General features: G+C 46.0%; 1 protein-coding gene across 2 annotated transcripts in view; it reads right to left on the bottom strand.

Annotated features, from left to right (window-relative positions):
• Positions 1 to 17258: 17258 nt before the first annotated feature.
• ap1m3 (adaptor related protein complex 1 subunit mu 3) overlaps positions 17259 to 25794 on the bottom strand; it is a 68664-nt gene continuing 60128 nt past the window's right edge. For both annotated transcript variants that reach the window (XM_078218799.1, XM_078218798.1), the window contains exons 9-12: positions 22799 to 22957; positions 21806 to 21931; positions 20185 to 20260; positions 17259 to 18298 (exon numbers count right to left, since the gene is read on the bottom strand). In XM_078218799.1, coding sequence (XP_078074925.1) covers positions 18273 to 18298; positions 20185 to 20260; positions 21806 to 21931; positions 22799 to 22957 — 387 coding nt within the window. In that variant the 3' untranslated portion in view covers positions 17259 to 18272. The remainder of the gene's footprint in view (positions 18299 to 20184; positions 20261 to 21805; positions 21932 to 22798; positions 22958 to 25794) is intronic.

Below are 25794 nucleotides of genomic sequence, written 5' to 3'. Positions count from 1 at the left end.
TATGCGTTGTGAAGTCGATGACAATCTCCTTTGTTTTGTTGACATTGAGGGAGAGATTATTGTTGCCGCACCAGTTCACGAGATTCTCTATCTCATTCCTGTACTGTGTCTCGTCATTGTTTGAGATCCGACCCACTACGGTGGTGTCATCAGCAAACTTGAAAATTGAGTTGGAGGGGAATTTGGCCACACAGTCATAGGTGTATAAGGAGTATAGTAGGGGGCTGAGAACACAGCCTTGTGGGACACCAGTGTTGAGGATGATCGTGGAGGAGGTGCTGTTGCCTATCCTTATTGATTGTGGTCTGTGTGTTAGGAATTTGGGCTAGGGGAATTTCACAGTAACTTCATTGCAGTGTTAATGTAAGCCTTACTTGTGACTAATAAATATATTGATAAATAAAGGAAGCTCAGGATCCAGTCACAGAGGGAGGAGCCGAGGCCCAGGCCACAGAGTTTGGAGATGAGTTTCATAGGAATAATAGTGTTGAAGGCTGAGCTGTGACCAATAAATAGGAGTCTGACATAGGTGTCTTTATTATCTAGGTGTCCAAGGGTTGAGTGCAGGGCCAGGGAGATGGCATCTGCTGTGGACCTGTTGTGACAGTAGGTGAACTGTAGTGGATCCAGGCAGTCCGGGAGGCTGGAATTGATTCATGCCATGACTAACCTTTCAAAAACTTCATAATGATGGATGTCAGAACCACTGGATGGTCGTTATTAAGGCACGCTGTTGGTTTTTCTTAGGTACCAGGATGATGGTTGTCTTCTTGAAGCAGATAGGGACCTCAGATTGTTGTGAAGAGAGGTTGAAGATGTCTGCGAATGCCCCTGCCAGCAGATCCGCGCAGGTATTCGAGCTGAGTGCTCGTCTGGGTACCCCATCCGGGCCAGTCGCTTTCCGTGGTTGACCTTTGAGAAAGCTGCTCTGACGTCTGTGATGGTGACCCCAGATACAGGTTCATCCAGGGCTTCCAGGGTGGAGGGCGTGCTCTCGCTGACCTCTTGCTCAAAACGGGCGTAGATGCATTGAGCTCATCAGAGAGGGCTGCGTTGGAGCCGGCGATTTTACATGCCTTCATCTTGGAGAATATTATGTCTTGCAGACCTTGTCATAGTTGGCGGGGGTCTGTGTGGCTCGCTTGGGACTCTAGCTTGGCCCGGTACTGTCTTTTGATGGAGACTTCCTATAGACGAGGTCCCCAAGACTCATGAAGTGCCCTGAAGCACCCCATGCGGTGCAGGAATTGCTAGAAACAAGTCTCAGCTGCCCATCCTAGAACTAACTATCCCATTTTTAGAATCTAGTTACTACTCTGTTTAAACCACAAATTTTAAATAATGCCTTAAGAGTATTGACAGAGGTCCAATTAATTACTTACTGTTACACTTACCCCAATTAAAATTTTTAATTTCTTGGCTCTTAGTTTGAATGAATGCCTGAATTTAGGGAGTGAACATACGTTTAGCTGAAATACTCACAAATCAGTGACTTTCCTGGTTTCCATGAACATCACGACCAGGATTTTTTGGATGGCGGGGTTTCCCACCCTACATAAAGAGTCAGTGGGGAACGCACCCTCACCAATAATGGCTGCCCCCACACCTCCAGCCATTTAATGATCCAGGGAGAGTTAATTAGTTGGAGATGGGACTTTGGCCTCTCAGTTGGAAGGACACTTCACTCTGGAGAGCTGCACTGGCAGCTCGATGGTCCCAATTGTGGCCACTGCTGGAACTGCAAACAGTGCCCAGCATCAAAGGCCCTGGAGTCCAGGTGAGTGTGTGTTGGGAGGAGGTCTCACCCTGGGGAGGGGAAGTGAGGCTGGGGTGGGGATGGGGGCGGTGGAGTACATTCACTGAGTGGCGGGAGGGGGGATGTGGGGAGAAGGCAGAACCCGCTGGGGAGGAGAGGACAGACCTTGTTGGGGGTAGGGGGGTTGCATTCGATATTGAAAGGAGGCCTTTGATGGCGGAACCCACCCTCTTTTCCTGTCTGAGGACTGAACAGGGTGACTTTTAGGGGCGGTCCTCCTGTCCCTGAGCTTCAAAATGTGAGGCAAAGTGAGTAACAGCCATTAATTGGTCTCTGCCAGCCTGAGTCTCGCCTGTTCCATGATAAAGTTGCAGACAGATTGGGGAGGGCAGCATGGTGCTGGGAAAGCCATCTGGGGAACTTTACAGCTGCCAGTGTTGGACTGTAAAATTCTGCTCCACACTTTGATTCCTTTTCTCTTTTTTTTTGAACTCATTCGCTCTGACCCTCACTGACTTGTATGGGTTAAGACTCATTACAGGAGGGGTGTGGAAATGATTGAAAGGGTGCAGAGAAGATTTACAAGGATGTTGCCTGGATTGGTTGGCATGCCTTATGAGGATAGGTTGAGGGAGCTCGGTCTTTTCTCCTTGGAGAGACAAAGGATGAGAGGTGACCTGATAGAGGTGTACAAGATGTTGAGAGGTATAGATCGGGTGGATTCTCGGAGGCTTTTTCCCAGGGCTGAAATGTCTGCTACGAGAGGACACAGGTTTAAGGTGCTGGGGAGTAGGTACAGAGGAGATGTCAGGGGTAAGTTTTTCACTCAGAGGGTGGTGGGTGAGTGGAATCGGCTGCCGTCAGTGGTGGTGGAGGCAAATTTGATAGGGTCTTTTAAGAGACTTCTGGATGTGTACATGGGACTTAATAGGATTGAGGGTTATAGGTAAGCCTATATATAAGCCTAGGTAGGTAGGGACATGACCGGCGCAACTTGTGGGCCGAAGGGCCTGTTTGTGCTGTATTTTTTCTATGTTCTATGTTCTAAGACTTGTGGTAGTCGTGATATGGAGATGCCGGTGATGGACTGGGGTAAGCACAGTATGAAGTCTCACAACACCAGGTTAAACTCCAACAGGTTTATTTGGTGGTTTATTTGGAGTGAGACTCCGAAAGCTTGTGCTACCAAATAAACCTGTTGGACCTTAATCTGGTGTTGTGAAACTTCTTATTAAGACTTGTGCAGGAGAGCTCATCACATGACTTCCAGTCCCAGACTCCTGCAGTTGGTCCACACCAATGGCAAAGAGAACAAGCTCTTTGTTAATCGATTAGATTCATTTTGGTTGTCAGTTAAAATCCCTTTTATCTCCATTTCCAATACCTTTATAACTGACAAATGAAAGTGTCCAAAGAAAAGGGGAAAAAGCACAATTTTGTCTGAGACCGTGAAGATATTGGACGGGATTTTATGGCCTCGCTCGGGAGAGATTGTAAAATCCTGCCTGAGGCCAATGGAGATTTCCATTCTGGGAACCTCGTCCATGCCGATTCTGGGGTGAGCAAGGTGGTAGAGATTCGGCCATTGCTCCTGCCCTGCTTGCAGCAGTGTGCTGGTGATTAATCTTCAATTCCTGGATGCCCCTGGAGATGACAAACCTGGACGAGGAGCAACTCCATTTTTGATCGTTTCCTCTCTGGCAGTTGGGCTTCTCGCTTACTCTTGCTTATTTTGAAGGGTGCATAATCATGGTCAATGGCGGAGGGGATGGCCTAGTGGTATTATCACTAGACTATTAATCCAGAAACTTAACTAATGTTCTGGGGACCCAGGTTTGAATCCCGCCACAACGGATGGTGGAATTTGATTTCAATAAAAAATATCTGGAATTGGGAATTTACTGATGGCCATGAAACCATTGTCGATTGTTGGAAAAACCCAACTCGTTCACTAATGTCCTTTAGGGAAGGAAATCTGCCGCCTTACCTGGTCTGGCCTACATGTGACACCAGAGCAATGTCATTGACACTCAAATACTCTCCAAGGGCAACGAGGGATGGACAATAAATGCTGGCCCGCCAACGACGCCCATGTCCCATGAGTGAATTTAAAAAAGTTACTCCCCCAAATAATGGTGAAGAACTTGCAATATAGAAAATATTTCAGTATCACTACCTAGAGCTAAAAACATGGATTGTTTTTGTGTTGATCACACAGGTATGGGTAATATAAAGTATTTACAGCATAGAAACAATCCATTTGGCTCAATAGGTCCATGCTGGTCTTGATGGTGCACATAAGCTGCTTCCTTTCTTCAGTGTCAAAGCTCTTTGACATTCAGGTCAATATTTATGAGAAGGGTGTAGCTACATATTTGTGTTTTCAAATGTAGTGTAGGAAGGACACATCTATTGTACAAACAGAATAAGTTGGAAACCTAAGAGAAACCAAAACACAAAGGATAATTGTAAACTATTTACTCAGCAGGTACCAGGCATGAGGCCACCTGAAACTGTTCAGTCACTGCAGCTACTGACGACTGAGCTTCCGCGATTTAAACCTGCTCAACCGATCTGGTGGCCATGCCAGTCGGTCAGAGCTGGGGAAGACGTGTGTCAATCCTTTAGAACATGTGCATGGCCACTTTTGATGTCCTCAGGATCCAACTGCAATTTTTATGCTCAGTAGCCTGAGAAATCTTTTATTCATTCGTGCGACACGGGCGTCGCTGGCTGATCAGCGTTTACTGTCCTTCCCTAGTTACCCTTGAGAAGGTGATGGTGAGCTGGCCTCTTGAACTGCTGCAGTCCACGTGCTGTGGGTTGACCCACAATGCTGTTGGGAAGGAAATGCCAGGTTTTTGACATAGCGACTGCAAAGGAGCGGTGATATATTTCCAAGTAGAATGAGGCAGCAAATTCCTTAGCTGCCAAGCCCAACTTGATGAGGAGGGCCAGAATAGATCCAAAGGATTAGTTTTCAGAAAATGCTTAAACTTTTCTTTTGAAACCTGAAGAGCAACTTCAGACATGACTGAGAAAGTTTAGGATTTTTCTGTTATAATCTTTCACCAATCACCTGAAATGATGACTGTGTTTCTCTCTTCCCGGATACTGAGCATTTTCTGTTTATATTTCGGATTTATGACATCCAAAGTAATTTGATTTGAAACAGCAATAGAATCAGTTCTTTATTATGTGGCACGGTGGCACAGTGGTTAGCATTGCTGCCTCACAGCATGGCCACACATCATGGCCTCACAGCGCCAGGGACCTGCGTTCAATTCCCGGCTTGGGTGACTGTGTGGAGTTTACACGTTCTCCCCATGTCTGCGTGCATTTCCTCTGGGTACTCCAATTTTCTTCCACAGTCCAAAGATGTGCAGGTTAGGTGGATTGCCTATGCTAAATTGCCCCTTAGTGTCAGGGGGACTAGCTAGGGTAAATACATTGAGTTATGGGGATAGGGCTTGGGTGGGATTGTGGTCGGTGCAGACTCAATAGGCTGAACGGCCTCCTTCTGCACTGTAGGATTCTATGTGCGGGTTAGGTTGATTGGCCATGCTAAATTGCCCTTAGTGTCAGGGGGGGCTAACAGCGTAAACATGTGAGGTTACGGGAATAGGGTCTGGGTGGGATTGTTGTTGATGTAGGCTCGATGGGCCAAATAGCCTCCTTCTGCACTGTTGGGATTCTATGATTATGTGATTGGGAAGTTGCAGTTTATGGTCTGTTTTGTACCGAACTGGCTGTATTCAGTTGCCATAGCGATAACTGACTAAACACCCAATTGGCATGAAACCCTTCACTATCAATTCAAAGGTCATCCACTCCATTCTTCAGACTGACCAACATCTGTGCTCTGACAGGCAGTTGCGGCGCTATCGTAGGCTGAATAATTTGCTGCAAAATCTTTTAAATCGTCTGATGAGAACTAATGGTTGTGTATTTTAGAATGTCTCCTCTCACTGCACTGTCACACTTTGCAGGAAATTAAAATATCAGGAGAGCTTGCCATCATGTCAAATACTTTGCGAGTCATTTTACAGAACATTTGAATCAAACGCATGCAAGCAGAAAAATAGTAAACATTTTATTTGCCTCTGCATATTAATCAATAGAATTTACATTTATATTAAGAGAACACATTTGATTTTTACAACCCTATAACATACATGCCTTTTTATTTTCCACACTGGACATATAATGAACAAAAAGTTATTATAACTGACAGGAAAGATTGAACAGGCTAAGGGCTGTTTTCTTTAGAAGGGAGAAGTAATCCGATAAATATCTTAAAGATTATGGAAGGGTTTAATAGGGTAGATGAAGAGAAAATGTTTCCACTTGTGTGAGAGCTCACAAATCGGGGACATAAGTTCAAGCAAGCGCCGAGTAAATCCATAAGTAAATTCCAGAGAAAGCTCTTCACCTGGAGGCTGGTTAAGGAACTTATTACCATTTGAGGTGAATAGCATCTAAGGGAAAACTGGATGAGGAGAACAAAATAAAAAGTCTTGCGGTTCAAGTTAAATGGAGAAGTTGGGAGGAGGTTCAGTTGGAGAATAAACTGGAATTAAGAATCCACTGATGACCATGAAACTTGTAAAAATCCATCTGGTTCACTAATGTCATTTAGGGAAGGAAATCTGCGGCACAGTGGCACAGTGGTTAGCACTGCTGCCTCACAGCGCCAGGCACCCGGGTTCAATTCCCAGCTTGGGTCACTGTCTGTGCAGAGTCTGCACATTCTCCCTGTCAGTTTCCTCCGGGTGATCTGGTTTCCTCCTACAGTCCAAAGATGTGCAAATTAGGTGGGTTGGCCATGCTAAATTGACCCTAGTCAGGGGATTAGCAGGGTAAATATGTGGAGTTATGGGAATAGGGCCTGGGTGGGATTGTGGTTGGTGCAGACTCGATGGGCCAAATGACCTCCTTCTGCACTGTAGGGATTCTATGTAACCATTCTATAATTCCACGATTCAGATACGACCATGCCATTGTGTAAGCGATCCTCCCCACCATTTACCATTCAATGAAGGGCAGCACGATGGCACAGTGGTTAGCACTGCTGCCTCACAGTGCCAGGGACCCGGGTTCAATGTCCAGCTCGGGTCACTGTCTGTGTGGAGTTTGCATTTTCTCCCCGTGTCTGCGTGGATTTCCTCTGGGTCCTCTGGTTTCCTCCCACAGTCCAAAGATGTGCGGGTTCGGTTGATTGGTCATGCTAAATTGACCCCAGTGTCAGGGGACTAGCAGTGTGAATATGTGGGGTTATGGGAATAAGGCTTGGGTGGGATTGTGGTCAGTGCAGACCCGATTGATTCTGGAGTACTAGCTTGATTCCGGAGTTGAGAGGGTTGGCTTATGAGGAGAGACTGAGTAGACTGGGGCTATACTCATTGGAATTCAAAAGAATGAGGGGAGATCTTATAGAAACATGTAAGATTATGAAGGGAATAGATAAGATAGAAGCAGGTGAAACTAGAACTGGCAGGTGAAACTAGAACTGGCAGGTAAAACTAGAACTGGCAGGTGAAACTAGAACTAGGGGTCATGGCCTCAAAATAAGGGGAAGCAGATTTAGGGCTGAGTTGAGGAGGAACTTCTTCACACAAAGGGTTGTGAATCTGTGGAATTCCCTGCCCTGTGAAGCAGTTGAGGCTACCTCATTGAATGTTTTTAAGGCAAGGATAGATAAAATTTTTGAACAGTAAAGGAATTAAGGTGAGCGGGCGGATAAGTGGAGCTGAGTCCACAAAAAAGATCAGCCAAGATCTTATTGAATGGCGGAGCAGGCTCGAGGGGCCTACTCCTGTTCCTAGTTCTTATGTTCTTATGATGGGCTGAATGGCCTCCTTCTGCACTGTCGGGATTCTCTGATTCTATCCTTACCTGGTCTGGCCTACATGTGACTCCAGAGCCACAGCAATGTGGCTGACTCTCAACCTCTCTCTGAACAAGGATAACTAGGGATGGGCAATAAATGCTGGCCAGCCAGCGACGCCCATGTCCCACGAATGAATAAAAAATAAACAATAGCATCAACACATTGGGATTAATGGCTTGTTCCTGTGCTGTACATTGTAATTCTTTACAATTCCATGCACAGACCCATTTCTTCAAGCACTGTAGCAAATGACTTGAGATCGGTATCTGACCATTGTAGTGCAGACTGACCCGAGTCTGACCAGCACTAAAGTGTAGTGATAACCACGTTCTGCCCAGGCACGTCCATGGCTCCAGGAGGTCTTTTCCTCTTCAGTGTTCAAAGGGCACAGCCAGAGCTTCCACTTCCTCCTAACAATGAAAAGATTTCATTCGCAGATTTAGAAGTTCCCACTGGTGCTGGTGCATTTAATCCTGTGAGTTGTGAGAGAAAATTTCCAGGATGTGGCAGCATGTTGAGTGAATACAGCAACTCCTGTTTGGGAAGTGAGCAGTGTTTACAATTCCACAGCATGCAAACTGGGGAGCGGATGTTTCCTCTTGTCAGATAATCTAGAATGAGGGGGTGTGGAGCGGGCGGTCACTGGCTAAGAATAAAGGGTTGCCCATTTAAAAAGATCAGGTGAATTATTTTCTCTCTTATGAGCCATAGAATCATAGAATTCCTCCAGTGCAGAAGGAGGCCACATTTGGCCCATCGAGCCTGCACTGACCACAATCTCACCCAAGCCCTATCCCCATAAGCCTACTTATTTACCATTCTAACACCCGGCACTAAGAGGCAATTTACCATGGCCAATCAACCTAATCTGTACATCTTTGGGAGGAAACCAGAGCACCCGGAGGAAATCCACGCAGACACGGGGAGAATGTGCAAACTCCACACAGACAGTGACCCTTTTGGGAGTCTCTTCTTGAAAAGATGATGGAAGTAGAATCTTTGAATGTCTTTAAGGAAGAGGTGGATAAATTCTCGGTAAGCAAGGGGGCGATAGGTTGCTGGGTGTAAGTGGGATGGAGATTTGAAGTGACTATCAGATCAGCCATGATCTAATTAAATGGTGGAGCAGGCTCGAGGGGCTGAATGGCCTTCTTCTGTTCCTTGTTTGTATTTTAAGGGAATTCTTGACAATGATCTCTGTGAGTTCCCGATGTTTTTACAGGTTGAAGATATAGCCACTTTATGGGATTTCTCTAACCTGTTCATGTCCCTTTCTGAAAAGGTGGTTGTAGAGTTTGGTAGAATATTGTACACACATTGGGCGGCACGGTAGCACAGTGGTTAGGGGCGGCACGGTAGCACAGTGGTTAGCACTGCTGCTTCACAGCTCCAGGGTCCCGGGTTCGATTCCCGGCTCGGGTCACTGTCTGTGTGGAGTTTGCACATTCTCCTCGTGTCTGCGTGGGTTTCCTCCGGGTGCTCCGGTTTCCTCCCACATCCAAAGATGTGCAGGTTAGGTTGATTGGCCAGGTTAAAAATTGCCCCTTAGAATCCTGGGATGCGTAGGTTAGAGGGATTAGTGGGTAAATATGTGGGGGTAGGGCCTGGGTGGGATTGTGGTCGGTGCAGACTCGATGGGCCGAATTCCTGCACTGTAGGGTTTCTATGATTTCTATGATTAACTAGGATATTCAGAATTGTGGGGCTGGAATGGAACACCTTTCCCAACTCCAGCAGGCCTGATGCTAGTTCATGCTTTAACAAGTTTTGATTGGCAGAACGCAGGACTTCAGCCTGTCACAGGGAGGAAATCCCAACAGTCATACCAGGAACAGTGCTGCGGTGGCCAGAAGAGGCACTGCAGTGAGCTGCCTGGAACTAAATGGAAGGAATCAGAGAAACGGTAAGTGGCAGCTGTCAGGCAGATGGAGGGTCAGTAGGAAAGGCATGAGGGGGTGTGAGTGGGGGTGGGGAGACTTGGGGGATTGGTAGGGAGGGAGGTAGGTCTGGAGGTCACTGGGCCCAAAGGGGAGTGTGCCCCCATTCAGAAGGGGGCTTCTAATGTCGAGGCCTCCCACTGCCCCTAATCTTAGTTCAATTTTAGCTTTCCCCACCTCAATCATTCACCTTAAGGCCAGGTGGGAAAAGGGCCTGAAGTGGCCACCAAATGAGCCATTAATTGTGGCAAAGGTGAGCTTCCCATCTGAGGCCCTTGCCTACCCCAGTGTAAAATTGTGACCAGGTTGTTGGCGTGTTGGTTGTTGTCCACCATATTTCACGCTCTCCACACAACACTCTGCACCCCCCACCCACCCCCTCATCACCACCTTGGAACTCAATGGGGTGAGTGCAAAATTCTGGCTCGTGTCATTCATGCCAAAGAAAGACTAGATAAAGGCCATCTCCTAAAGAGAGAATCTAACCACCTCCTTTTGGCATTTAACAGCAGCCAATCCCATCAGTTACCATTAACACCCCGCCATGATTAACCACAAATTGAACTGGAATACTGTGGCAACAACAGCTGGTCGGAAGCTGTGAATTCTGCAAGTAACTCCCCTCCTGACTCCCCAAAGCCTGTCCACCACCTACAAGGCACAAGTCAGGATTGTGATAAAATATTCCCCACTTGCCTGCAGCTCCAACAACACTCGAGAAGCTCAACAACATCCAGGACAAAGTAGCCCCGATTGATTGTACCCATCCACCATCTTAAGAGTTCACTCTTTCCACCATTGACTCGGAGTGATATCAGTGTGTACCATCTATAAGATGGACTGCAGCAACTCGCCAAGGCTCCTTCACAGCACCTCTAAGATACATGACTTCTACCACTTGGACTGATATAACAATGGCAACAAGATAAAGAGAACGCCATCACCTGCAAGATTCTCTCGCAGGCATACATCATCCTGAGGTGAAAATATATTGCCATTCCTTCAATGTCTCCATTTGGAATTATGGATGTGGACAGCAGAAGGTAACTCACCACTGTCTTCGCCTTCGATGCCAACACCTCATGAATGAAATTTTTAAACAAGTTCTTAATGGATATAAGCAGGAAGCTTTATCCTATGACTTTTTGCGTCCAACAACCCTGTCCAGTGAAACAGGCCTTAATTGTTTTCCCACCTCCAATGTTTTTAGAATTAATAAACAAAAGTGTTTGAAGTAAATCTCTGTAATAGCTTTTTTTTTAGTGAATGCCCGTATGAATGTTCTCCCAGGTTATTCACAGCAGAGGATTCAGCCTTTATTCCTGAAGGGTCCAGGTCAGTACTTGACTGTTGGCAGTGAGTTTTTTGGGCCTACCTTGCTTTATTAAAATAAATGGTATCAAGTGACTGAATTCATAGAATCCCTACAGTACAGAGGAGGCCATTTGGCCCATCGGGTCTGTACCAGCCATAATCCCACCCAGGCCCTATTCCCGTAACTCCACACATTTACCTGCTAATCCCCCTAACACAAATTTAGCATGGCCAGTCAACCTAACCCATTTTTGGGCTGTGGGAAGAAACTGGAGCACCCGGAGGAAACCTACGCAGACACGGGAGGAAGTGCAAAGTCCACACAGACAGTGACCCGAGGCCGGAATTGAACCTGGCGCTGTGGGGCAGTAGTGCTAACCACTGTGCTACCGTGAAATTCACCTGGAGATTCTTTCAGTCAATGAATTTCTCATCTCAGATTTCACACAAGTCTCCATTTACACAGGTGCTAGTAACTTGTGAAAGGGGAAATTAAATAACTCACTTTAAGCGCAATATCCATGACTCTCAGACACAAGAATCCTGCCCTTTCATAATCTTTACTCCAGTAGCGAGACATTAAATTTGCAAATCTCTATTTACATCTTAAAATCTCCAGGTCCCTGAATCATTATTGTAATTCTTTTGTGATACCCTACTGGTACCTCAGTATTATTTCAAAGATAGTGTGATCAAAATGCACACAGTATAATAGCTATTAGATTAGCGATGCAGCAATTTATTCTGCCTTATACCCGGCTGTTATTGAGATCAATTAGTTTTGTTGGTAAAAGCTTCACGTTGACATGATCCTTTCAACAACAACAATAACTTACATTTATATAATGCCTTTAACATAATAAGACATCCCAAGATGCTTCACAGGGACATTATAAAGTCAAATATGACACACAATGAAATATTAGACGCAGGTAAGCAAAACCTTGGTCAAAGGTGTAGGTTTTAAGGAACGGTTTAAAGGAGGAAAGTTGTAGAAGGAGCGGGAATTCCAAAGCGTAGGGTTCAGGGAGTTGAAGGCACAATCGCCAAAAGGGGAATAATTAAAACAAGGATTTTCAGAAGGCCAGAATTGGTGGAATGCAGGTAACTTTGAGGATTGTAGGGCTGGAGGGTATTAAAGAGATTCCATAGGATCCATAGAATCCCTAAAGTACAGGAGGAGGCCATTCAGCCCACCGAGTCTGTACCGACCACAATCCCACAGAGGCCCTATTCCTGTAACCCCACACATTTACCATGCTAATCCCTCTAACACTAGGGTCAATTTAGCATGGCCACTCAACCTAACCCACCCATCTTTGGACTGTGGGAGGAAACCGGAGCACCCGGAGGAAACCCACACAGACACGGGGAGAAAGTGCAAACTCCACACAGACAGTGACCCAAGGCCGGAATTGGACTGGGGTGAGCACTGTAAGAAGTCTCACAACACCACGTTAAAGTCCAACAGGTTTATTTGGAATCCTTCATCACCTGATGAAGGAGCAGCGCTTCAAAAGCTCATGATTACAAATAAACCTGTTGGACTTTAACCTGATGTCGTGAGACTTCTTACTATGAAACAGATTGGGAGAGGTGAGGGGTTTGAGGGATTGGAAAAATAGATGAGACTTTTAAAATGGAGGCAATGTTTAACTGGGAGCCAGTGTGGATCAGCGTACACCAGGGAGACAGGTGAAGGAATGGAACAAATGTCATTCATCAATTCCTGCTGAATTCTTAACACAACAAAAACAGAAAATGCTGGAGAAACTCAGCAAGTCTGAATGCATCTGTGGAGAGTAGAACTAATGTTTCAAAACGTTGGTTGTATTCTCTCTCCACAGATGCTGTCAGACCTGCTGAGATTTTCCAGTGTTTCTGTTTCTGTTTCAGATTGCAGCATCCGCAGTATTTTGCCTTTATCTTGCTGCTGAACTCCTTCCTGCTCTGGTTAATAAGACACAAAGGTGGACATTTTAAACTTGTGCCTGAAACGCGGCGGTGTGTCCACGCACCTCCCAAACCCATCAGCAGGAGGTTCTCAACAGCTTTTAGCTTCAGGTTAATCGTCATAGCAGCAATGAGCTGTCCCGATGCTCAATAAGCGATTCACCAAAGTGAAAATCCAACAGCCTCATTAGTTAGACTGAGCCTGAATGTGGCACCTGAAAGGTTGGGGGCCGGGGCGGGGGGGTCCAACTAGTGGCTGATAGTGCAGGGAAAACAGCATTTGTGTGGGGAGGAGAATATAACATTCTGAATGTGTAAAGCTGAAAGTCACTGTAGGAATCATGGTGAGGCTAGCTGTGCTCACTATTACAGTGAAGAAATTTGGGTAACAATCTCCAGCATGCACGCAGTTAAATATGGAAATCAGGAAGTTGCTGTCTGTGTTGTCCTGCTCTCCAGAAGCTTCACAATACCTTTATTTTACCCGGAGACACAGTATTGGAACAAATGAATTGTGTGAAGTTGCTGTAATTCAACAATGCTGTAATACAAAGGACAAAGAAAAGTACAGCTCAAGAACAGGCCCTTTGGCCCTCCAAGCCTGTGCCAATCATGATGCCCTAACTAAACTAAAAAAAACCTTCTGCCCTTACTCGGTCTGTATCCCGCTATTTCCTCCCTATTCATGGACCCATCCAGATGCCTCTTAAATGCGCCAGCTTCCACCACCTCCTCTAGCAGCATGTTCCAGGCACGCACTACTCTCTGTGTGAAAGAATTCCCCTGCACATCTCCCTGAAACTTTCCCCCTCTCACCTTGAACCTGTGCCCCCTTGTAATTGACACAATACTTCCTAGAAACATGAGAAAAACTTGGGGCTTACTTACTCCATTGAAATTATTTCTTTTAACTGTGATATATCTTAATTATTGCCAGAAAACGTCTCTGGCACCGAAAATATTTTTTTTTACAAGTTTGGAGTTTCATTCCTTCATGTTTTGATAATTGTTTTAAAGTTTATTTATTAGTGTCACAAGTAGGCTTACATTAACACTGCAATGAAGTTACTGTGAAATTCCCTAGTCACCACACTCTGGCGCCTGTTTGGGTACAATGAGGGAGAATTTAGCATGGCCAATGCACCTAACCAGCACGTCTTTTGGACTGTGGGATGAAACTGGAGCACCCGGAGAAACTCATGCAGACACATGGAGAATGTGCAGGTTATGCACAGACAGTGACCCAAGCCAGGAATGGAGCCCTGGCGCTGTTTATTTATAAGTTTATTTATTTATTAGTCACAAGTAAGGCTTACATTAACACTTCAATGAAGTTACTGTGAGATTCCTGAAGTCGCCACACTCCAGTACCTGTGAGGCAGCAATGCTAACCATTGTGCCACCTTGCCGCCCTGATGGAGATTTAAGAAAAATAAAAATAGTTTTTTTTTAGTCTTTCTGCTTTTATCTCTCTCTTCTTAATCATATCTTTCTTTCCCACTCTTTATTTTGCTTTTTGTACCTAGTTTGATATTGAATTAAATATTTGCAGTAACATTTCCTGTTTCAGACACTGCACTGCTTATTAACAGTTTAATCTGGTTGCCTGAGGAGGTGCACAGTTACATACCTTGTTCATATCGTTTCCAGATCCCATGTAGAGAGCATTGCCTCAAACTGGCTTTCTAACTTGCAGCAAATTCCAGTGCAAAATCCCATAGGCGGTCTGTTGGCAAGTGTAGGTGTAGTGAAAGACTGATGCTATTCATTCACAGCTGAACGCAAAGTGCAGCCTGTAGCTTTAATTGTCCCCTAGTGCCTACATACTAAGCAACAATAAAACAGAACACAAAAACTTTACACTAGGGAGTGATGAAGCAAGAACCGGAGGAATGAATAGATTAAATAACAAAATAACCGAGGGTTACTGGCAGAGGAATTCAGCTTCCACCCAAAATGGGGTCTTGTGGGCAGGGCCACCACCCAATGACGTGGGCAAGACTAACAACCCAAACTTGGCTTTGTGCCTCTCTGGAAATGCTACTCCCAATGGTTGCTGGCAGTTTGCCCACTGGGACTGCTGTATAATGGGGCAGCGGTTAAGCCATTTAAAGGGAGACTTTTAAATCTGAGGTGTACTTTGCCCGTACTGTGTGTTTGAAAGTGGAGAATACAGTGAGTTTGAGGATGGCAAAGGCCTCAAGATCTTTAGACAGCCCTGTGGAGGTTCATGTGAGGGTGGTCAGAAGAAGGAATGGGCCCAGTTTCCATGGGAGAAGGTGCCAAAGCAGGTAGTTTGGTAACTGTGGGTTGAGGTGGTTGAGGCCAGTGAGTACAAAGGGTATAACAGCCAGAAGCTGGCTGGAGCGTAGGAAAATAAAATTCAATCGCCTGACCACAGCTACTAAGATTCCCATTCGCATCTCACTTACACTCTGCTGAGGCCTAAACTGACTTGTTACCTCCTGAGCCTTCTCTTCCCTGTACTCTACCATCTATTCCAATTACAACAGCACGCCTCACTCAAACTCCCTCTGCTGGTTCTTGCACACTCTGCGCATTATCCTCACAATTATACCCCTCGCTTCCTAAACTTGTGGTATCTTCCACAAAACCTGGCCTCGCATGCACATCGTTACAGCCAGCCCTGTACTAACATGCTCCATTTCTCCTGGCAGGACAGGCTGCCCCACGTAATAAAACTATGGTCAGCAGCAAGCCTGTGATTTAATGTGTGGTCAGAAGGAGCACCCCTCCACCTCCCAGATCCACAATCAGATAAATACAATCTAACAAACTTCCCTTTATTTTTTTTTATTCATTCGTGGACATGGGCGTCGCTGGCTGGTCAGCATCAATTACCCGGCACGGTAGCACAGTGGTTAGCACTGCTGCTTCACAGCTCCAGGGTCCCGGGTTCGATTCCCGGCTCGGGTCACTGTCTGTGTGGAGTTTGCACATTCTCCTCGTGTTTGCGTGGGTTTCCTCCGGGTGCTCCGGTTTCCTCCCACAGTCCAAAGATGTGCGGGCTAGGTTGATTGGCCAGGTTAAAATTGCCCCTGAGATGCGTAGGTTAGAGGGATTAGCGGGTAAAATATGTGGGGGTAGGGCCTGGGTGGGATTGTGGTCGGTGCAGACTCGATGGGCCGAATGGCCTCCTTCTACACTGTAGGGTTTCTATGATCCCTAGCTGCCTTTGTACTGAATGTCTTGCTTGGCCATTTCAGGGGGAAGTTAAGAGTCAACCACATCACTGTGGCTCTGGGGTCACATGTAGGCCAGACTAGGTAAGGACAGCTAACTTCCCTCCCTAACAGAAATTAGTGAACCAGATGGGTTTTTGCGACAATCGATATATGGTTTCATGGTCATCAGTAGATTCTTAATTCCAGATGTTTAAAAATTGAATTCAAATTCCACCATCTGCCATGGTGGGATTCAAACCTGGGTCCCAGGACTTTAGCTGAGTTTCTGGATTAATATTCTAGCGATAATACCAGTAGGCCATCGTCTCCCCAGCTGGCTGCAGCCTTACCTTTTTAGGGCTACTGGTTAGGTCTCAGGATGAGTTGGCTTTCCTGATCACAGGCAGCCTGGTACCCAGTTATGGAGCCTTCAAGTTCAGTGGAAGCTCAATCTGCTGCTCTTGGGGTTCTGGGTTCCAACATTTCCAAGTAAAGGAAGCATGATCAGGGACTCCCAACTTACAAAATTACTCCTAGTTTAAGTTTATTTATTAGTGTCACAAGTAGGTTTACATTAACACTGCAATGAAGTTACTGTGAAAATCCCCTAGCTGCCACACTCTGTGGCCTGTTCGGGTACACTGAGGGAGAATTTAGCATGGCCAATGCACCTAACCAGCACGTCTTTCAATCTGTGGGAGGAAACCCACGGAGAATGTGCAGATTCTGCACAGTGACCCAAGGCCAGGATTCAACCTGGGTCTCTGGCGCTGTGAGGCAGCAATGCAAACCACTGTGCCACCCATCAGGTCCAGCTGCTAGTTGGGCATCCTGCTGGTTGTGACAGTGTGGGGATTGGCCAGCTCCCACACTGAACTGGCCACCAGTAAGTGACCAGATAATCTCCTCAGTGAGCTCTTTAAACTTACATTCAAATAGAAAACTCAGTGGTAAGCCACCCCGGGTGTTTGAATAAGTAACAGTAATGGTACCAAATTGGCGGGATTTTTGAGAAATAGCATTTTATTTGTTCATGGGATGTGGGTATCACTGGCTGGGCCAGCATTTATTGCCTATTCCGGAGGGCATTTTAAGAGTCAACCACATTGGTGTGATTCTTGAGTCACATATAGACCAGACCAGGTAAGGATGGCGGATTTCCTTCCTGAAAGGACATCAGTGAACCAGATAGGTTTTTATAAAATCGACAATGTTTTCATGGTCATCATTAGACATTTAATTCCAGATTTTTTTATTTCATTCAAATTTCACCATTTGTCATGGTGGGATTCGAACCCAGGTCCCCAAAGCACTACCTTGGGTCTCAGGGTTACTAGTCCAGTGACAATACCACTACGCCACTGCCTCACTGCATGCAGCAGATCATGAGAAAAAAACATGGTGGCCTTACATAAATATATCTGCCCACAAGATAGTGGATGCTTCTTGTTCAGTGAGATAGTGGAGTACAAAAGTCCGATGGTCAATATCATGGATCTCAAGCAGGCAACAAGAAAATCTAGCCTATTTCTTTCACTGTGTTTTCTTTTTGTCTATTGTTTATGACCTTTTTTCCAATTACTTTTGCTCAGTCAATGAGAGAATACAGAGCTCATGGAAGTGAACCTTCACTTCTGATTCCAGAGGTGCATCCCAACATAAAGAGCAAGGAAGCACAGGGACAATTTGGGATTTGGTTGTGAGATGAGGTTGGGAGGGGGGGGGGGGGGGGGACGTGAAGAGTGAAGGACCAAAAAAGTTGCATGCAGGCAAAGGTAGCAGAACCTCCTCATGGCTCCAAGTGGAGATGCTTATGTCAAAGACAGCAAACCTTCCTCCGGATCAGTGCATTGAAAGGGTTGAAGCAGCATTGCTTTAATGGTCTCCTGAGTCCGTAGCTTCAGAAATTACACTGTGAGACAGAAAATCCAGCAGGGTGCAGCAATTAACCTGCCCAGCAGCATTCATCCAACTGTTTCCAGGTAACAGTGAAGGAACAATAATGAAATATTAACCTAACATATATCCCAGAAGCAATAAGGAGATGGTACATCAGTGACAAGTCACATTTTCCTATCTTGTTTGGTAGGAACTGTGTTTTGACTTTTCGCTCTGTAGTTTCCATGATCTCGAAGCTTTGTGGAGTCAGAGTTAAGATTCCTTTTTTTTTCAAAATGTAACCTTGTTCACAAATTGTGTTCTTTCAAATGCTGGAGTTTCAGGGGCTAGCAGAGCCCCTATTGATTTGTGCGCAGTTGATAATCTGGAATACAAACCAGAGAGACAAAGCAATCAAAGGAAGGGCTAACTATCAGTCGCAAGTAGCATACTCTAACTCTCAAAGAAACCTCCCCTCTCCCAAATAACGACTTTCGGATCAAGACTGAAAATTGCATCAAAATCTTGAGTTCAGATCGCCTGCTGTGCCAGATATTAAAGCCATTCTCCCTGACCTTCCTGTTTGCACTATGGGTGACTGCAAACAGTGGGATTTGTTGCGGAATTGAACACATATAATCGCTCTCTTGTAATTTGATGACCTTTGTTTACTCAACAGGTTGCCTGGATACCAGACTGTAAGAACACTGCTGGATTGATTACATCAGAAAGATCACGGTGCAGATCCGCATTTCAGGTGCACACGATTGTTCAGCTACTTTGCTTATGGTTATACCCAACAGGTTTGCAAGGATAACCTCCAGAGTGGTGTCAAAAATGTGCCACTTTCCTAAAATGATTGCAAAAGGATGACGCATTCATAGAATCTGACAGTGCAGAAGAAGTCCATTTGGCCCATTGAGTCTGCACCGACCAGAATCCCACCTCAGCCCTATCCCCATACATTTACCCTAGCCGGTCCCCCTGACGCTGCGGGGCAATTTAGCATGACCAATCCACCTAACCTGCACATCAGAGACTATTTCCTCGGGTGGATGTAGCTGTTACGAGGGGGCATAACTATAAGGTTCATGGTGGGAGATATAGGAGGGATGTCCGAGGTAGGTTCTTTACTCAGAGAGTGGTTGGGGTGTGGAATGGACTGCCTGCTGTGATAGTGGAGTCGGACACTTTAGGAACATTTAAGTGGTTATTGGATAGGCACATGGAGCACACCAGGATGGTAGGGAGTGGGATAGCTTGATCTTGGTTTCAGATAAAGCTCGGCACAACATCGTGGGCCGAAGGGCCTGTACTGTGCTGTACTGTTCTATGTATCTATGTATGTATCTTTGGACTGTGGGAGGAAACCGGAGCATCCGGAGGAAACCCACGCAGACACGTGGGAGAACGTGCAAACTCCACACAGACAGTCACCCGAGGCTAGAATCGAACCCGGGTCCCTGGCGCTGTGAGGTAGCAGTGCTAACCACTGTGCCACCATGCCGCCCATTCTATTAAACCTGTCCCATATATCTGGCTTTCTAAAATTTTTCAGAGGTACGATGGGCGGGATTTTCCGGCCGTACTCACACCAAGGCTGGAAAATCCCACCCGAGGTCAATGGACTGTCGCATGGTTCAACCCTGCCTGCTACGATTCCTGTGGCGAGCGAGCTGGGAAAATTCTGCCCATGGCTTAGCTGTGTTTTAGCAAAGGCAGGAATAGCACATGATAAGGTCGCCAACCTCCAGGATGGTTCTGGAGCCTTTAGGAATCAAAGGTTCAGCTGCTGAATTAAGAAGGGCATCAAACAAATGTTGTGATTTAGTTTGAATACCTCTGTTTATATTTTATTTATTAGTGTCACAAGTAAGGCTTACATTAACACTGCAATAAAGTTATTGTGAAAGTCCCCGAGTCAACACACTCCGGCGCCTGTTTTTAGCACGGCCAATGCACCTAACCAGCACGTCTTTCGGACTGTGGGATGAAACTGCAGCACCCGGAGGAAACCCACGCAGACACGCGAGAGCGTGCAGACTACACACAGATAGTGACCCATGCCGAGAAACGAACCCAGATCCCTGGCGCTGTGAGGCAACAGTGCTAATCACTGTGCCACCCTCGTGCCACTGTACTGCCCTATTTATAAAAGTATTGGAGATGTAGATAAATATTGGAGCTAAAACTAAAAGCAAAATTGTGTAGAATTATAAAAAAGCCTAAATAATAATAGCATTGATTGTTTTTTGACACCCAATTGCTTACCTCCGCTCTGAGTGATGTAACGAACCCAGGGGAGAGCTTGATAGCCACTCTTTTCAATGATCTTCAGGTAACGCACCTGGTTTAAAACAAACCTGAGTATTACACGCTCTTTATAATGAATTTTGTAAAACCTCTTTGGGTCTGGCCTATTCTCATTGCCGTTTTATTTTCAATGCATGTTTCTGCTGGAGCGCTGTGAACGCAACTAAACAAATGTGCCTGAACTGGAATATAGGAAAAAACTAATTTCAGCAGTGGCAGAGAGTTACCAGTGCTGCTTGTTGCTGGATATTACATTTACACACAATCATCGAATCCCTACAGTACAGAAGGAGGATTAACCCCACTAATCCCCCTAACTCACATACCTTGGAACAATAAGGGACAATTTAACATGGTCAATCCACCTAAACCTGGACATCAGGAAACCAGTGCCTCTCCCCAACCCTCACCCTCCCTAACCTCTTCCTGCCCAAGGTCCGAGCTGGGTAATCTGATGGGCACCCCTCCCCTTGCTGCCTGCCAGCCTCAAAATTGGCAGGAAAATAATTAACCACTTGAGGGCCTCATCTGGGGCAAGTTAAAATTGTAGACAGGTCAGGGACAGAAAGGAGGGGGGGTGGGAAGGCCACATCAGGCACAGCTGTCTGCTAACCCGCCACGATGTGGAGATGCCGGCGTTGGACTGGGGTAAACACAGTGAGAAGTCTAACAACACCAGGTTAAAGTCCAACAGGTTTACTTGGCTTTTGCTACCAGATAAACCTGTTGGACTTTAACCTGGTGTTGTTAGACTTCTTACTGTGCTAACCCGCCAGCCAGGGACTTGAGTATTCTCCCCATGGTGTTTTCTGAAGGTAGATTACAACCTTACACTGTAGAATTGGGAGTAAGAATACAATCATGGTGTGAGATTGTTATCATAGGATCAACAACGACCAGTTTGGTCCATCTGAGCAACCTCAAAGCTCACAATCTGTGTCCCTCAATTGATTATTGCCATTGAGTGTCTGCCTTGCTTTCTATTAATGTTATTGATGACTTGAACCACGACTCCCTCCCAACGCCATCCTCTGGTGTCTAGCAGGTTGCAATGGGGAACTCACATAGAGCAGGTCAATACACTGACTGGCCTTGACATTCACATGGAGATAGGGAAGGAGTGAGGAGTGTGATAGGAACCTGGGAAATCTCTAGGACACAGAGGTCCTGCCACGTTTGATGGCAGCATCCATTTTCTTCGCATTTCACGTTCTTTCAACTAGGTGAATTTGTTTCATTCCAAAGGAGGATGAGGAGAAACTTTTTTTACTCAGAGGGTGGTGACGGTCTGGAATGCGCTGCCTGGGAGGGTGGTAGAGGCGGGTTGCCTCACATCCATTAAAAAGTACCTGGATGAGCACTTGGCACATCATAACATTCAAGGCAATGGGCCAAGTGCTGGCAGATGGGATTAGGTGGAAATTCAGGTCTTTCTCATGTGTTGGTATGGACTCTAGGGGCCGAAGGGCCTCTTCTGTGCTGTATGGTTCTATGATTCAATCCCAATCTACCTTTGAAAAGAACAGCAGGAAACAAACGTTTAAACATCAGGTTTCAGATTTCCTAATAAAACGCTGACCTGAATTCCAGAGACGGTGAAATATGGAATTTCAAACTTGACGGTAATGGGTGGCTTCCCCTCCTGCTCCTCACTCTCAACACTTGGGAGGCCAAAGTGAGCTCGCATCAAGTACTCCTTACCACCCTGAGAATAACAAAAACAGGAGGTGGTCACAAGCAGGAAACAGAGCCTTACAATAGAGTGCTGGAAGAGCTGCAATTATTCAAACTATGTTAATCTTATTACTTTCGCTATTTTACTTTATTTGGGATAAAGGAGCCCTCTGAACAGTTATCTCAAAGCCTCAGTGAACTACAGACTTCAGTAAAATATAAAGCATAGATCTCTCTATGAGAGGGTTTGACTGACCCACTTTTCCCTAGCTTACAATAAGGGGCAGGATTTAATACCAACTAATCTTTTCTCGTTGCACAATACCCAGTCCAAGATGGCTTATTCCCTTTCTGGATCTTCAATGTATTGCCCCAGGAAACCAACCCGTACAGACTCCAGAAATTCCTCCTCTATTGTATTGGCAGGTCTGCAGGGTTTGACTCTCAGCAGGCTAATCTTTTGCTAATGTTGCGTCGCTTGATCAGGCACTGAGGAAGAGAGAACTCTGCTCCCCCCACCTCCTTCTCTATCCTCCGCTCTGCACCGCCCGCCCGCCACCCCCCGCCCCCTTCCCCCATCCCAAGAATCTGGCAAGCATCTCTGCCTGGGCTTGCCTGTTGTGCCCTCTTCCAGCAATGGCAGGAAGAGAGCTTTAAATTAACTGCCCACTTAAGGGTCATCCACTTGGCATTCCTGCCACAGACATAATCGGAGTGGCAGCAGGAAAGTGATGGGTTCCCATCCCCCACCCATCTGATTATACTCCCTTTGCCACAAAATTCACCATGGCAGAGGGTGGGCAAGCCAATTATATCTCACTACTTTATGTCAGCACCAGTCTGAGCTCTGACCTGCTGCACTTTAACATTAATATCGTGAACTTTCCGCATTACTCACAGGGAAGGACTTGATTGACCAGAGGACAACATTCTTTTCTGGCAGCCATTTTGCACTGCCTGTACTGGTCTTGAACTTTGGTGAATCGGCATCGCTGGGAACTGGGACAAAAATCTCCACGTTGTTTGCTGTGGAACGGTGTTTGAATTGACTCTTAGCCTGAATTTGAGTAGATAGAAAAATTAAAGTATCATGGAAACAAGCTGATTAATATGCTATATGAACATAAGCAATTAAAAGATAAATGATTAACACACACACACAGTTTATGTTCCCTTAAAATTTACTCGTTTAGATTGTTTTTTTGTGTGGCTGCATTATTTCTCACAGAACAGGGTCTGCATTTATTCTTGGTTGCTACGTGCCATGCATGCATGCACCTTAGCGGGAACATTGCTCAAAACTCAAGGAACATGCTGTTCTGCCAAGATACTATGGGGCATCATGTTACAGTGCATGTCATTCCCTATTATCTCCTTCCTCTATCCTCAATCTCCACTAAAGACAACAGGCGCCAAGGTAATTTAAAAAATATCATACCATAGAATCATAGAATCCATACAGTGCAGAAAGAGACCATTTGGCCCATCGTGCCTGCACCGACAACAATCCCACCCAGGCCCTATACCCGCAGCACTAGTTATTTACCCTGCTCATCTCCCTGACACTAAGGGACAATTTAGCATGGCCAATAAACCTAACCCGCACATCTTTGGAGTGTGGGAGGAAACTGGAGCACTCGGAGGAAACCCTCGCAGACACGAGGAGAATGTCACCCGTGGATGGAATTGAACCTGGGTCCCTGGCGTTATGAGGCAGCAAAGCTAACCACTGTGCCACCATGCCACTCCTAGGGCTGGATTGAAATACTGCTGGTGATCAGGAACACAGTTAATTATAATTTCCCTTTCAGATATGCTGCATTCCAATTGTCACTAAGCCTAATATGATGGCCAACTGGTTCAGTCACTCACTGCCAGATTTGATTGGATCACACACTGGGCCTGGCTTCCACTTGTCATAAGCACTATTCTAAAATAAAAAGGGGACGATCTTACCAAATAAATCCTCAGTGCCGAACGAATGTGGACACGGGAAAGAATCGTGCCCATTTTTTCAGCGAGCTTTCAGACACGATCTTATGCCACATAGTGCAAAAGAAGAGGCAAAGTGTGATTCACGCCAGTAGAGGGAGTGGATGGAGTCTATTCTTGCCGGAAAGGCGGCTGCTCAAAGCTAGACGGCTCTATTGTGCATGCGCAGATCTCTCAGTGTTCTTTGCGACAGAACAGGGAGATCTGTCAGCTCCTCCTTCCCCCCACCCTCGAATATCACCCCAATACATTCCCCACCCCTGGCCGATCACCCCCCCCCCCCCCCCCCACCAATGATTCTTTTCTCTGTCACAAGCCACCTTTTTAAACCTTTCTCCTTAAACCTGTCTCCTCCACCATCCTCACCTCCAATAACAAATGCAAGGGGCTCATAGATTTCTCTCTCACAACAATTGAGAATTTCCAATCAGCTGCCTCTGCCACTTTATTTCCTTCCCTTAGCTCATGGGCTAACTTTGAATTTGCATCCTTCTCTAGTTTCTCTCCTTTCTCTCCTCATGCCCTCTCTTTGCTCATATTGTTCATGAAAGCCAACTCCAGCTCTCTTGCCGCTATTCCCACTACATTGCTGACCACCTACTTCCCTTCCATGATGGACAATATTGTAAATGCTTCAGGTGTTGCCTCCCCTGTCCTTGAAATCTGCTGTTGTCAAACCTCTCCTCAAAAAAAAACTTTGACCCACTGCCCTCGCAAATGACTATCCCATCTCCAACCTCCTTTTCCTTTCCAAAGTTCTTGAACACACTGTCGCTTCCCAAAGTCGTGGCCATCTTTCCCGGAACTCCATGCTTAAATTCCTCCTATCAGGTTTCCACCTCTGCCACAGTAAGGAAACAGCTTTTTATCAACGTCATAGATGACATCCTATGTGACCTTGACAGAAGTAAACTTTCCCTCATCCTATTTGAACTGCCTGTGGCCTTTGATACAGTTGACTGCACCATCGTCCTGCTTATCTATGTCCAGCTGGATGGGACTGCTCCCACCTGGTTCCAAACTTACCCATCTAACCTATCGAATCCACTGCATTGACTTATCTCTCCATTCCCTTACCAGTTTCAAGAACAAAGAATAAAGAACAAAGAAAAGTACAGCACAGGAACAGGCCCTTCTGCCCTCCAAGCCTGTGCCGATCATGATGCCCTAACTAAACAAAAAAAAAACCTTCTGCCCTTACTTGGTCCGTATCCCTCTATTCCCTCCCTATTCATGTACCCTTCCAGATGTCTCTTAAATGTTGCTAATGTGCTTGCTTCCACCACCCCCTCTGACAGCGCGTTCCAGGCACCCACCACTCTCTGCATGAAAAACTTCCCCCGCACATCTCCCTTAAACTTTCCCCTTCTCACCTTGAACCTGTGCCCCCTTGTAATTGACACTTCCACCCTGGGGAAAAAGCCTCTGACTATCCACCCTGTCTATGCCTCTCGTAATTTTGTGGACCTCTATCAGGCCTTCCCCAGTCTCCGTCTTTCTAGTGAAAACAATCCTAGTTTATTCAACCTCTCCTCATAGCCAATGCCCTCGAGACCAGGCAACATACTGGTGAATCTTCTTTGCACTCTCTCCAAAGCTTCCACGTCCTTCCGGTCCTGTGGTGACCAGAACTGCACGCAATACTCCAAACGCGGCCTAACCAAGGTTTTATATAGCTGCAACATGATTTGCCAACTCTTGTACTCAATGCCCCAGCTGATGAAGGCAAGCATACCATATGTCTTCTTAATCACTTTGGCCACCTGTGTTGCCACTTTTAGGGAACTGTGGACCTGGTGTCCCACAAGGATCTCTCTTTGACTCCCTCCTATTTCCCATCTACATGCTGCTCTTCAGTGACATCATCCAAAAACACACCCTCATTTTCCACACGTACACTGA

This window comes from Mustelus asterias, chromosome 8, assembly GCF_964213995.1.
Source record: "Mustelus asterias chromosome 8, sMusAst1.hap1.1, whole genome shotgun sequence".
Lineage (NCBI taxonomy): Eukaryota > Metazoa > Chordata > Chondrichthyes > Carcharhiniformes > Triakidae > Mustelus > Mustelus asterias.
This window is presented reverse-complemented; position numbering and strand designations above follow the sequence as displayed.